The sequence below is a fragment of the Gopherus evgoodei genome, chromosome 19, assembly GCF_007399415.2.
Source record: "Gopherus evgoodei ecotype Sinaloan lineage chromosome 19, rGopEvg1_v1.p, whole genome shotgun sequence".
Taxonomy (NCBI): Eukaryota; Metazoa; Chordata; order Testudines; family Testudinidae; genus Gopherus; species Gopherus evgoodei.
Window position 1 is genome coordinate 10,700,269 of NC_044340.1, and position 13,656 is coordinate 10,713,924.

Here is a 13,656-nt window from a genome sequence, read left to right on the forward strand (position 1 = left end):
CTCAGGTAGCGGGGCCCAGATCAGGACCTACATCGACAAAGCAGTGTGAAAGTAGTCTTGCTGGATCTCTGTGAAGTAAGTAAGCATTCATGGATAGGAAATTGTTGCACAGAGAGATTAAATGATTTTTCCAAGCATTGCACACTGAGTCAGTGGGAGCACCAAGAACGGAAGACACAGTTCCCAGGTCTAAACTGTCTTGGGAGACTTCACCAGGAGCAAGGTGTACTGGAACTGCAGTTCACACACGGCTGTGATTTTGGATCTTTCATTCTGTCTGCTGTTGATGGAGGTTCACGCTATTCAGATTCACGCTCAAGCGGATTCCGCTCATGATGATGTGGTACCTCTGTATATGGGTCCATAAGTCCCTCCTTCAAAATGTGTCCATTCACAGATAACTTTACAACAGAGCTCATTCGTCCCTCATATAACTGGGCAGCAGGCACTATGACAGGTCAAGAGCAGAGTAATAGATATAGTAGGGGGAGGAGAAATGGGAGGGCCGGGGGCAGAGAGGCCTTACAAGAGAGTGGTGACAGAGAGATGCATGAATTTTAACTGTGACTTTAGTTGTCTTCCATGTTACTTTTATCATTGTTTATTATTTAGACTGCGGTAGCACCCCCAATATGCTAACACTGAGGAAGGCCGAGGTCCCCAGAACATGTCCAGTGTCACAAAAACTCATTGACAGATCCCACACTGGGGCCACATTCATCCTTGCTGTCACTCCACTGACATCCATTCATTGAGGTTTCCATGTTCCACCTCTGTGATCTCTGCTGCACCCTCGCTTGGTAACGTGCAAGTTAATTTGCATCCCCACTGCTCGAAAAAGGAATGAAGTTGACTGGAGAGAATCTAAACATGGGATCATAGGCTGAGCGGGTTTATCCTCTGTCACTGACGCCTAACAAAGCTCTTTCTCTGGGTTATAAAAGCTGTTAAATACTGTGCATGCTTTAAATGGAACACAGTTGTATTCAGCTCGGATGTTTGAATGTTCTCCTGTCCCATAAGGGGTTTGGGTTCGTGCGTTACCATAAGACTCCTGGAAGTGGCAGTGAAACAGGAACACTGATTTTGCAGTTGGGGATACGTGTAGAGGCATTTAGTGACAGTGACTGCTAACAAGATGATAGGATGGTGAGGCGGATGAGGGAAAGGAAGAGAGGATGCTTGCAATGGGTAAACTTTAGGAGGTTGAAAGGTTCTTTTTGGATGAGTGTCCTGATCTTCTTTTGAGACTCTCTGCCTGGAACACTTGGGAGAACAGGAGATATTTTCTCTTTCGCTTCCAGAAACAGAGAGAGACTAGCTCCCTTCATCCTTTGTTCTCCTGGCTGCAGGGAAATGGAAATCTCTGGGGAAAATGAAAAATAAGGTTTTGTTGGGGGAGAAAAGAGATTTGAAGTTTCCAAAAAAGTTTGAGTTGATATTTGGACAAAAGTTGAAGGCTGTAACTATGTACTTGGTAAAAGGCAGCTTTGGCGTGAATGAAGGGGCCCAAAGAGCTGCTTGGGAATGGACTGAGAGAAGCACAAGCCATGTGACTCTAAAGTCATTGAGAATCTTTTTGGAAATCTTCTTGAACTGATCTGAGGCTCAGGTAGAATTTTAGATGAAACAAGAAGCCCTGAGCACAGCAGGCAAAGTGCTGACGTTCTCCTCCTGGAAGACCAGTGTTACTGGGTCTCCGAAACTGCTGCTCACAGCAAAGCTAAAAAAAGAAAAGGACAAAAAGAAAAGCGGCAGTGGGCGAGCGTAGCCACGAGAGGCGATGTGCTAATGAATCATTTTTCTCCTTTCCCTCAGGTGCTCCGTGGATAACAGAGTTACTCGAGTGGCCTGGCTGAATCGCAGCAGCATCCTCTACGCTGGCAATGACAAGTGGTGTTTGGACCCCCGGGTGGTGCTCCTGTCCAACACCAAAACCGAGTACAGCATCCAGATCCAGGATGTGGACGTGTACGACGAGGGGCCCTACACCTGCTCCGTGCAGACAGACAATCACCCCAAAACATCACGGGTGCATCTCATTGTGCAAGGTAAGGCCCAGGGGAGACAGGCCTTCTTGGGCTGCTAGGAGCTTATTGCCCTGCTTCTGTGGTTTCTCTTCTCCCATCTCTCCTGGTTCCTTTTTCCCAACAGCCCCTTGCAACTCCTCTTCCCAATTATCACAGTGACCTTTATTCCCAATTCCTTTGTTCCCGTAGCTCCATCCTAGGCTCCCTCTTCCCAAACAGCATCTCCCTTCCCAGTCCAGCAGCTGCCTTTGCTCTTTGCCAGCCTTGTCCCGGCTTGCTCACACAGCCTGACCATCTGGCCTAAAGCTCAGTCCAAGTGTTGTGGTGGTGGTTGTTTAGCCTCAAGTGGAGCAGGATTGTGAGGACCAGGCAGTGCAAGCAGAATTGGGCAAAGGCCATGTGTTTTATTTTTTCTAGGAAGATGGGGCAGGGCTTGGCTGACTCCCTCTGAATAGGCATCAGGCCTCAACCTCAGCCACTCAAGTGGGGGCACAGACTCTGTTCAAACCATAATTTTCTCACTCTGGAGGGAAACAGCAAAGCAAATTATGTCTGATGTAGCAGAAAGAGGATGAGAGGGAGGAGAGCAAGCAAGCACATCCATGCTGGGAGAAAGATATGTGCATCAGACCCATCTGTGTGTGTTGGGAGCAGATTTGTGTGCTCTGCGGGGGTTTGGGGAATTCTCTGGGTAGGGAGGATGTTTGTATTGGAGAGCTGTGTTTTCTAAGTGTGCACTCACTAGTGTGTGCATGCACGCTAGTCAGGGTGTGTGCACTCACTTGTGTGTCCATACGTCCATTCTCTCATAGTGCAAAGTGCCATAGAGTCACGTCACAATGTACAGTAAACACAGCACATGGGAGTCACAGGCCCGCAATCTTCCTCCACATAGCCTTCAGAAGCATCATTCTGTGTCCCATCTAGTCAGTGACATCAGCAGACCACACCTGCCTCAGGTGCCCCCTGGCACCAGTCCCTCCAAAGCTTGCTTCTGTAATCTTCCTCCACTCAGCTGGCCCACATGGCCCACAGATATGTCATCTTTTTTTTGATCACCTTAATGATATCAGAAATCACTCCAGTTCTGCTATACATTTGGGCAATTACCTTCTCGTTAGTCATATGCAAAGTCTAGCTAATGCGCGGCAATCACCTTTAGCATCTCAATTTGAAGGTAGAAAACCTATTAACGTACTTCTCCCTTAGCATCCATGTCTCACAGGCACATAGCAAGATGCTGAAGACAAGACTCTGCAATTTCTTTTTACACTTCATGGTAATACCTTTGCTTCTCCAAAGTCGGCTGAGTATTGCTGGAGCAGCAGTCGTGAGTCTGATTTCTGTGTTGGATGGCTGAATGATGTTTAGTGTACCTTGTAGTCATACAACACAAGTGTCTGAAGTGTTCAACACACTCTGGTGCCTCTTTAGATTTGAGCAGGAATAGCTTTGGCTTTTCAACACACACAGATGTCACCATTGTCTTCGTCTTTCCATGTGATCTCTTTATACCTAACTTTTCTGCTTCCACCACTATAGTGTTCTACCCATTTTTGCAACATTTCTTGCAATGATCCAATCAGATCCATTTTATTCCTGAAGCATAGGTGACTAATTTTTCATCTGCCCAACGGGTACACTCTCTTTTATGTTTCCATCCGTGGCCATTCTTAAAATGTCTTCAACATAACAGTTGAAGAGAGAGAGTGATAACATGCAGCCTGGTTTAACACCTATTCTCAATAATCCAACTACTTTGGTCACAGCCCACAAAAACCAAAGCTGTCGTTTTTCCACAGATATTTTTTATCAGTTTTATTCCATTTTCCCCAACAAGCTGCAGGATTGCCCCAAAAGGTTTGTGCCATATGTTGTCAAATGCCTTCACAAAATCCACAAAGACATGTATTACTGTCCCATCATTCTCCAGCACTTTGGCACTTAGCACATGCAGATTGAATATTTGCTTCACTGTAGCTCTTTTGGGTCTTAACCTTGTTCTTCAGCCAGAAAGTTCTCTTTCTTGGGCACAGTTCTCTTCAGAAGGAGGCACAGAAGTATTTTGTTAGGGTGTGTCAATAATGAGATGGAGTAATTGGGTCATCTTCCAGCCTCCCAAATTGCATTGGCAAACTTATGGTGTGCTTGGATGAGTACCCCTCAGCCACTTTTAATTAGTTCTGCTTCTATGTTATTTACTCCATTGCTTTTTCAGTGACCTCACTGCATCTTCAACTGTGACATAGGAGGAGATTCACCAGGACAAGTCAAGCTTCCTGTGTAGATTGCCCCTGCCTCTTTCACTTCCAACTTAGAATTTGTTTCGTTCATGCTCTCAGCAGTACCTACCCAAAACGTTAGGTGAAACAATATTTTTTCCTGACAGGGAAACCTTTTGAAAGGGTCTTAATGGTTTCATAGGCCTTCCTAGGGGCATTTGCTAAAAAGGAGTTCTATATATTGAAGCACTCTTGTTCAAGCTAGTCTTCTTCTGCCAATTTAATCAGTGAATCTATTTCTCGTGTTAAATGAGAATATAGCTCTTTTGCAGTTTCATTGGTCTTCCTTTGTGCTCTTAACTTCCTTTGTTGATCACATAACTCAGTAATCTTCTCCATGATCCAAGGTTTCTTCTTTAGGATCCATTTGCCCAGGAGCCCATCCATGATCTCTGTAATGCAGCAGGAGATGATGTGCTGTGCCTGATCTGTGCTTTTGTTTAATCATCCTTTTAAATTCCACTTGTGCTCGATGGACTTTCAGTTGGTCAGCATTATAATGGACTCCAAGGTACTTTCTGCTCTTTTCTTGTTTCCCAGTTTGTTCTTTATGTTGGCCATTACTAATTTATGATCAGATCCTATGTGACCTTCTTGAAGGATGGATCCCCCACCCCACTGAGATAGCATCTCTTCAAAGCCATGACCAAGGCATTCTTGTTCTGAGTCTATAAATGCAATCATGTCCAAGTACATCACCTTGGCGGTTTGTGCTTGAACAAAGTCTTCACTAAGACTGAGTCGTTTCTAGTCACACATTACATGAGTCGCAGTCCTCTGCTGTTTGTCTCAGGGTAGCTAAATGTCCCAACGCAGCTGCACCATTCTGGGGAACTCTCTGGATCAGTGCAAGCATTCCAATTACCCTATACCATTAAGATGTCTCTGCGGTGAACCACTGCTTGCTCCTGCTCGAAGTTGCAGTAGACTTTCTCAAACTCTTCACCACCACTGTCACTAGTTGGGCTGCAGCATTTATGTTATAGGGATTGGCTGACAAGCTGAGGGTCATCAACCTGCTGCTGATCATGTAGCAGGCTGATCTGCCTCCTGATTAGCAGCACAACCCAATGTGTTCCCACTATTCAGGCCATATGTGCATGCATGTTCTTCAGAAAGTTCGGCTAAATTCAGTGCCTTTCACCATGAAGCCTGTCACCATGCAAGGCTCTTCAGAACATGTATACTCACCAGTGTTCACATATGTGCACGTGTGTCTGTGCTGAAGGAACCTGGGTGGGTGTGTATTGCGGAGGAAGGAGTGTGCATGGTGCGATGTGTGCGAAACGTTGCTGTTTTAGCTGAGGGCAGTCTTGGTGAGGATTAATGGAAAACTTCTAATCCCTTGCTAGCAGTCTTTTCTCTCCGAGTTGGATGGGAGCCCTTTTAGCATGACACACCAGCCTGAGTACTGGAATCTCATCTCGGGTTAATTTTCAAATGCTGATGGGTGTATTGATTTGGCAACAAGCTGGGTTAAAAAGGCATTGGTCCGGTACACAGAGTTGCGTTGTGCTAATCCGCTGTCGATATGCTGGGGCTGAGCGTTATTGACAGCCTAATGAATAGAAGGCCAAACAGATTTCAGAGCTTCCCCTCCTCCCTCCTTCTCCTTCCTTTTAAAGCAATCGAACAAACTAAACAAGAGTTGGACTTTCCCCATCTCCATGAGCTGTGAAATGGAAAGTGGGTGCATCGCCACCCCAAATTCTTGCTGTTTATCTAGCAATCTGTTATTACCTGCCTGAGTTTCTTAAGCTGAAGTTGGTTGCCTGAACGCTCTGGAGTTGCTGTCAGGCACCAACGTGACACAACACAATTCTATTGGATCCGTCCTCATTCTGCTGCCAGGTTTCCTGATGTAACTTTCTCCATATTCTTAAGTATCCAGACCCCTCTCTCCATTGTGTTGGATACCAAAGTCAAATCCTGTCTTATTTCTCTAGCGCATCCCTCCAAAGAACTGGAGGATCCTCGAGAGGTTCACAAATGATGGGCCCAATCTTGCGAAGTGCTGATCACCCTCAGCTCTCATTGTGGTCGGCTGGAGTTGAGGGTATTCAGTACCTTGTAGAATAAGGCCTTATGTTTTCTACAGGAATCGCTTAGCTCATCGTCAAAAAGCAGCCACTGCTGGGATGGAACGCAACAACAGTTTAACAGCCCGCAGCAATGCTACATAGCTGTTTAGGGCAGGGAGTGAAGAAGAATATTGTATCCAATTAAAAGTACAAGGGAGGCAGACAGCAACAAGGGTAGTCAGGATCACAGGGCTGCAGGCAGAGAGGGATTCGGGATGAGGAACGACGAGAGTATATGCCACAAAAATGTAATTGCCCCCTGGAATCCTGGAAGAGCCTCATTTTCAAAATGCAAGGCCACAGCTCCTGATCTATGCAACACTGCTCAGAGGAACCTGGCGTGTGTCTCTGAGTTCTGAATGAGGGGACTTCACACACAACCCACTAGCCTTTGGGACACAGCAGCTTTCCTTCCTTTCATCTTGACGTTCCCCCTGCAGGTCTAATTAATGAGCAAATGCTTCCAAGCCATGCCTGCTCCTTTCAGCCACCTGGGTGGTTGCTGCACTCTCCGGGGCATGATGCCTTGGTCTGGGGATCCCAAGAAAACCTGCCTCTGGCCCCTACTGTGTCTCAGCCTTAGCCCCCACCCCCTCGCCCTGCTCCCCATAGGACATTTAAGCTATTTAAGTCTTGCAAACACAGCCCTTCCAGAGGTAACCAAGGGAAGGGGAAGGATAGCATCTGGAAAGCTTTATTTATATATGTAACACTCCCTGTCCTCTGCCTGCAAAAGGCTCCTGCAGCCTTGTAAGATGCATTAAAGAAAGTGGGCATTATCTGGGTACTGGAAAGGGAAGGGTGAGGGAAGCATCCTGTTGGCTGGGGTTGCATTTCACTTAGACACCACATTTGCATGATAGAAAACAAGGGAATTTTAGTGCTTCAGGCAAACCAACCTGGGGGATATTAGCATTTTTCCATCTCTTTATCTGTTTCCCTGGCCCTATCTGACTCTTTTTGTTGTCACTAGAGCAACTAATCACTCCCTCTCCCTTTGTTTGGTGTAAATGAGTTTTCCCACTCCTTCCTGGGTCGTGTGAATCTGCAAATCCTGCCATTGTTGGATAGTTAATTACCTGCTTGCTGGAGTTGCGGGGCTGTGTAGCTCAGGTGGAAGGAGGAAGCTCTTATATCTTGCCCAGCCATAGGAGAGCCAGTGGTGCAGAGTCATGGCGCTTCGCCCCACATATGGTGCCGATACGGTCGTGCGGGATGGAGGCATGCAGCCCCACGAGCCTCTCTGCAAGGTGTGCGTCATGTAGATAATGGGGCCCTTGGGCCTACGGTGTGTTCACGCCACCTTTTATTTCCTTTGTGTGTCTGTTTTGATTCAAACACTGAACTCTGCCTAATTCATTTTCCTTTGGTGGCGTGAGCCCCTATTCTTCACATGAGAATAAGAATAACTTCTAAGGCCTCACTCCCCCCCCCACACTTGTGCTGGTGTAAATCAGGAGTAACCCTATCACAACCCATGTGGCAATGGTGGTGAAAACAGCATAAGTGCCTGAGCCAGAGCAGAACCTGGAATCTCAGCACCTCACTGACGGCTGCCATGTACAGCAAGCCTATGCCACTGGCAAGGAAAGGTGCTGTGCAGGACCCCACTGCTGGGCTCTGGGGGATGGCTAAGGCAGAAGGGCAGACAATTGCAAAGCCACAGGCCCTTATGAGGATCATGCCTCCCACTCCAGATTGCAATGGGAGTCATTCAGCAGGCCCGGCTCCCCAGATCTCATCTGAGATAGATGGCTTTAGCTGTTGAAAGTCCTGTTGGATAAGAGGCAGCTGGCTGGGAACTGGTAGCACTGAGTCACCCCAGTGAAGGCTATGAAGCTATCAGGCCGGGACGTTCTGCAGTAACTGCAGTCAGAGTGGATTTCAAGAACGTGATGGTCACAGCATGGTGAGGTCTGGAGTCCGAGGCAACCCATAGGAAAACTACAGCCTCACATTCAGTCAAGAACACTGATACAGCTGCAGGTTGGGGGGCCTGCACTAGGCAGGGTTGCTACTGAACCAGACGAGAATATCCAGGGAAAGTCATTCCAGTTTCTTATATAGTTTGAGCTGTCACCAGCTCTTTCACATCCAACACGCCAGTCCTGGCCAGGTGCCGGGATAGCGATGAAATAGAGCCAATGTGATCAGGTGAGGCAGTATGGCCTAACTATTGCCTTTCAGTTTATGTGCTTGTACTTTGCTCTTCAATGTGTAATCTAAACGCTTAGATCGAGCTATTGTGAGCATACTTGTGAGATGGCAGGTGTTACCCACCTCTCCGCGCGGTATCACGTCCACAGCGAGCAGCCCCTTTCTCCACAGTCATCTCTGGCCTTGTCTAACCAAAATCATTTCTGGCTTTGTGCCCGTAGCTGACTACAGCCTCTGCTTTGCCGATCCCTGCTAGCGCCGCTTCTGTTCAGGTACCTTCTCTTGGCGTGTAAATCCAAGGGAAGAATTTCCAGGCACAGAACAACAAACCTGTGCGATAAGCTACGGAGATGTGATAGAAGCTTGAGGTGTTAATGTGATAGACGCTTGAGGTGTTATTAGCTCCAGGAGACACCTGCATTTGTTGCTGCTGGAGGAAAGGACTGGATGGAGGGATATGGTCTGAAGAGAGGCCAAGATAAAACCCATCTATCCCAGAGGAGTTGTTGTAGCCAGGGTTCAAATTAGGGCCCGTGATGTTAGAGGAGGTGAACTTCATTATTATTAGTAGTATTTATTATTATTGTGGTGCGTAGACCACAATCAAGATCAGGGTTCGCTCCATTGGTTTAGGGTCTGTACAAACATATTGGAAGAGACACAGTCCCTGCCCCAAAGAGCTTACAAACTAAATAGACAGGCCAGACAAAGGGTGGGAGGGGGAAGAGCTGCACAGTGAGATTAAGTGACTTGCCCACAGTCACCCAGCAGGCTAGTGGCAGAGTTTCAAATAGGACCCAGGTCTCTGGACTCCAGAGTAGTCCTCTATAGACTGGACTGCACAGGCCTCACACCAGACTCAGCACTGGCGCAGAGACAAAGCCGGGTCACAACAGGTAAAATCTATCCCAGTTGTAGTTCCTGTAACGTTCCTGGAACTACAGCGGGAATAAAATTGATTCCGTGTGTTTGAATTCTTCATATCCAAGAGAGACTGGCTCCTGGCCAGTTCAAGAGGTAAAGGGTGAATGTAGATTGAGCCCTGTATCCCTGCAGTAAGCAAGGTATGCAGAGACGCTCCTCAAACCAATTCAGAGGTGAAAGTGCTTTGGAGCTAAGAATGCAGAGCTGAGAGGTTAAAACCACCCTTTCCTTCAAACAAACTCTCCATCTCTTTTGTGGACTCTTTATTGGTGCTGTTTTTTCCTTGCTTCCAATATCCAGCCATCCATCCGTCCCTCCCTCCCTACACACCATAACTATCTATCCATCCATCCGCGCTGACTTTTCTTTTTCCTGGAGGGTGCTCCATCTCAGCTCCTCCCCAAGGCCCTGCTTCTACTCTGCTTCTTCCCCGGAGGTCCTGCCCTCACTCCGCCTCTTCCTCCCCCCTGCCCGCCCGCTGCTGGCTCCTCTCTGCCCTCCCCGAGTGCCTCCTGCCAGTCAATGAACAGCTGATTGATGGCCAGCTCTATCTATCTATCTATCTATCTATCTATCTATCTATCTATCTATCTATCTATCTATCTATCTATCTAATGCTTGTCACCATGTAGGCATAGATCCATGTCACTTTTTCTCTGTTGCTGTCTTTGTTTGCACAAGGTTACCAAACCTCGCCTCTCTTCTTAGATCTATCACAACTGCACCCCCTCCGATGCTGTGTGAAAAGCCAGCTTGTGTTCCTTGAGTACTAAGTACCAGCCATGGCACCCTAGCGAAGAACTTGCAGTCAGATAAACAAAATCATCTTACACCAGTTCCCCCCCGCCCTTGCCTAACAAGCGATTCCTGCAACTGAACTGTTTGGTATGCAACAAAACAAGGCCTCAGTGCAGAGCTGTGTTCTATTCTGAGGAGCAGTTCATTCCAGCATCGTCAGTGGGTTGAGCCTGGGTTCTGAGTGCAATTTAGGAAATTATCACTGTGATGGGTTCCCTCTTGGGTGCCACCTGGAACTGGGGTACCACAGAGGCTGTCATTCCCCTGATTTAAGGAGCCTTTTCCTGGGGTATAGGGGGAGGAACACGAGCGTGAATCACATCTCTTTTACTAATATTGTGCCAGTTTACTTTGCATTTCGCTCACTGGGGGAGGAGAGAGAAGCCACCCAGTGCACTCGGTATATTGGGTCAATGGGTTTATAATGCATGTCAGGGCTGGGGCTACTCCTGGAAAGGTGAGGAACTATATGAGGTCAGGAGTTCAACAGTAGGGCTTGTGACCTACCAGAGGGGCGCAGAATGGGAGTCAGTCAAATGGCTGTCTCTTCTGCACTGCTGTAGATGTCTAATTAGCCTCAGCTAATTCTCCCCAGGAGAAGGGCTGGTTGTTACAGGCTTATTACCATGCATGAATTACTCAAATGCCTTTGCCATTCCTCTGTCCGGTCTAGAGTTCATTCAGGCTGCCATTGAAAGCAGAGCTGTGTTCTCCCTGTCACCCTGGCTCAGTCTCTGGAGTCCATGGGAAGACTCCCTCTATGTGTGTCATCTGCAGAGGGGCCAGAAGAGGGTTCCGTAGACAGGCTCAGCGAGCCGGTACTTTTCCATAGTGACCACCATCTTGTGTTCCAGAATTTCACTATTTATTTATATAGGCAACCTTCAGGTGTTGTTCAACACAGTGACTTCTGCCTGAGTCTGTAGAGAGCCTGGAACAATAGTGCTAGAGAGAGAGAGAGAGCTATGAATGTCCCGATTTACTCAATAAAGTATTATCTCTGAACCCTAATGATGACAGCTGAAATGTTAAAACTATTGGCTATTTCACTGGTGACCTCACAAAGATGAAGGACAGTGCCATTGTAGTCATCTCAATCTATTCTGAGGAGCAGTTCATGCCAGCATCGTCAGTGGGTTTAGCCTGGGTTCTGAGTGCAATTTAGGAAATTATCACTGTGATGGGTTCCCTCTTGGGTGCCACCTGGAACTGGGGTACCACCGAGCCCTCTGACTCACCAGCCTGGGCTTCCTCTCTCACTGTTCTTCTGTGACAAGCTGCAGACCTAGTCCAAGTCCTACACTCCCTCAACATCCACTCAGGTAAGGCCAAGCTGAAGTTACATTCAGGCTCTCTGACCAGCCACTGCATGAACCAACAATAGAGATGCTACACGCCGAGGACCCCAGAGTGGTACCATCCTGCCTTGGTCCAAACCCCAGCCAGTATGAATTTATTATCCAGTTCACCGCCCCCTCAATCTGGAGAGGAATATGCAACAGCCTTTGCCCCTTGAGCTACCATTTCCCATGCATTTCTCTCAAACTCACTGGTTTAGATAAAGTGAAAACAAGTTTATTAACTACAGAAGATAGATTTTAAGTGATTATAAGTGATAGCAAACAGATCAAAGCAAATTACCTAGCAAAGAAAGAAAAATGCAAGCTAAATCTAAAACACTAGAAATTATATGAATTAACAATCTCTCACCCTGACAGATGATACAAGCAGGCTGCAGATTCTTAAGGCACAAGCTACACTTGCTTTGCAGCTTGGAATCCCCAAGTGTCTCATACACAGGCTAGAAATCCCTTTAGCCTGGGTCCAGCACTTCCCCCAGTTCAGTCTTTGTTCCTCAGGTGTTTTCCTCTTGTGTGGGGAGGGAAGAACAATGGATGATGTCACTCCCTGTCATATATAGCTTTAGCATATGGCGGGAACCCTTTGTTCCAAACTCAGTTTGTGGAAAAACACTGACATCCCAAGATGGAGTCCAGAATCATGTGGCCTGGTCACATGTCCTTGTAGAGTCATAGCAGGCATTACTTACAGGTTGTCTAGAGTGTTCTCAGGAAGGCTCACCAAGTGGGAGATAAGCATCCCCTAAGGCGTATTGTTTTCCCTAATGGCTCATTGCCCTGAATAGGGCCATCCCAACTAGCTATCTAGACTAAAAACATCTTGTCTAGTGGGCATCACCCAGTGTAACATTTGAAGTACAGATCCATAGTCAATATTCATAACTTCGGATGCAAAGATGATACATGTATACAAATAGGATAATCCTATTCAGCAAATGATAACTTTTCCAATGACTCCTCACATGACCCATCTTGTACAAAATGCATCATAATTATACCATAATCACATGATCATAATATAACTATGAAGAATATGGGATGCCGTGTCACAACCACCATTTTTTTTTATTCTGACTCTTGGTTGTAGCAAGAGAAGTCGTTAAAAGGGTTGTATATGAATGTGCAAGTAACCCTGTACTTTACCTTTTACTGTCTTCAGGGTCTCCCATGGCTTTGTCTATGTTAAAAAATGGAACGTATTTGGCAGACATGTTAGCTTACCATGCTAATTTAACACCTTGTTACACAGCACTGATAATTTAGTGTAGACAAAGACAGTGCTGTTTAAAAAGGTGTTAGCTGGTCATGGCCAACCCCATGGGATGCCAGAGTTGGCCACAACCAGTTAGCATACCTTTAACTGGTAAAAATGAATTTAACTAACCTGCTATAAGCCCCCCTTTGTGACAGGGCAGCCCATCTACATTAGGACATTGTCTGGACTACGGCCTGGTCTACACTTAAAATGTAAATTGACATAGCTACAACACACAGGGGTGTGAAAAATCCATACCCCTGAGCTAGCGCCCAGTCTAGACACAGACATTCCATCAACCTACCTACCATAACTCACAGAGGTGGACTTCCTACAGTGATGGAAATCCCCCTTTCATCACTGGAGGCTGCATCTGTGCTACAGATTTACGGTGGTCTATCTACAGCACTGTATCTCAGTTGCTCTAGTGCGCATGTTGTGTCTAGTGTCTAGTTGTGTCTAGTGTAGACATAGCATTGCCTAGAATTTAAAGTTATTAGAAGATGTTAGCAAATATCTTCTAACGATGCATCTACACTGCAGAAAGGTTTGTTCTTATCTTGGGTTAGCTAACCCATGTTAGCTGTCTTGGGTTACAATAACAGTGAAGACACAACACTCTGCTTTTAACCTGGGTTAGCTGCTCAAGCTCAAGCTGATAGGGCAGCCTGGCCTTGAACTCAAGCTGCTAACCTGAGTTAAAAGCAGAGTTGCCGTGTCTTCACTGCTATTGTAATCCAAGACAACTAAGACAAATTAAGAAAACAC

General features: G+C 46.6%; 1 protein-coding gene across 10 annotated transcripts in view; it reads left to right on the forward strand.

Annotated features, from left to right (window-relative positions):
- Positions 1-13,656, forward strand: part of NTM (neurotrimin) — a 731,054-nt gene that overhangs the window by 603,803 nt on the left and 113,595 nt on the right. For all 10 annotated transcript variants that reach the window (XM_030538348.1, XM_030538346.1, XM_030538347.1 and 7 more), the window contains one exon: positions 1,819-2,051. In XM_030538348.1, the coding sequence (XP_030394208.1) occupies positions 1,819-2,051 (233 nt within the window). The remainder of the gene's footprint in view (positions 1-1,818; positions 2,052-13,656) is intronic.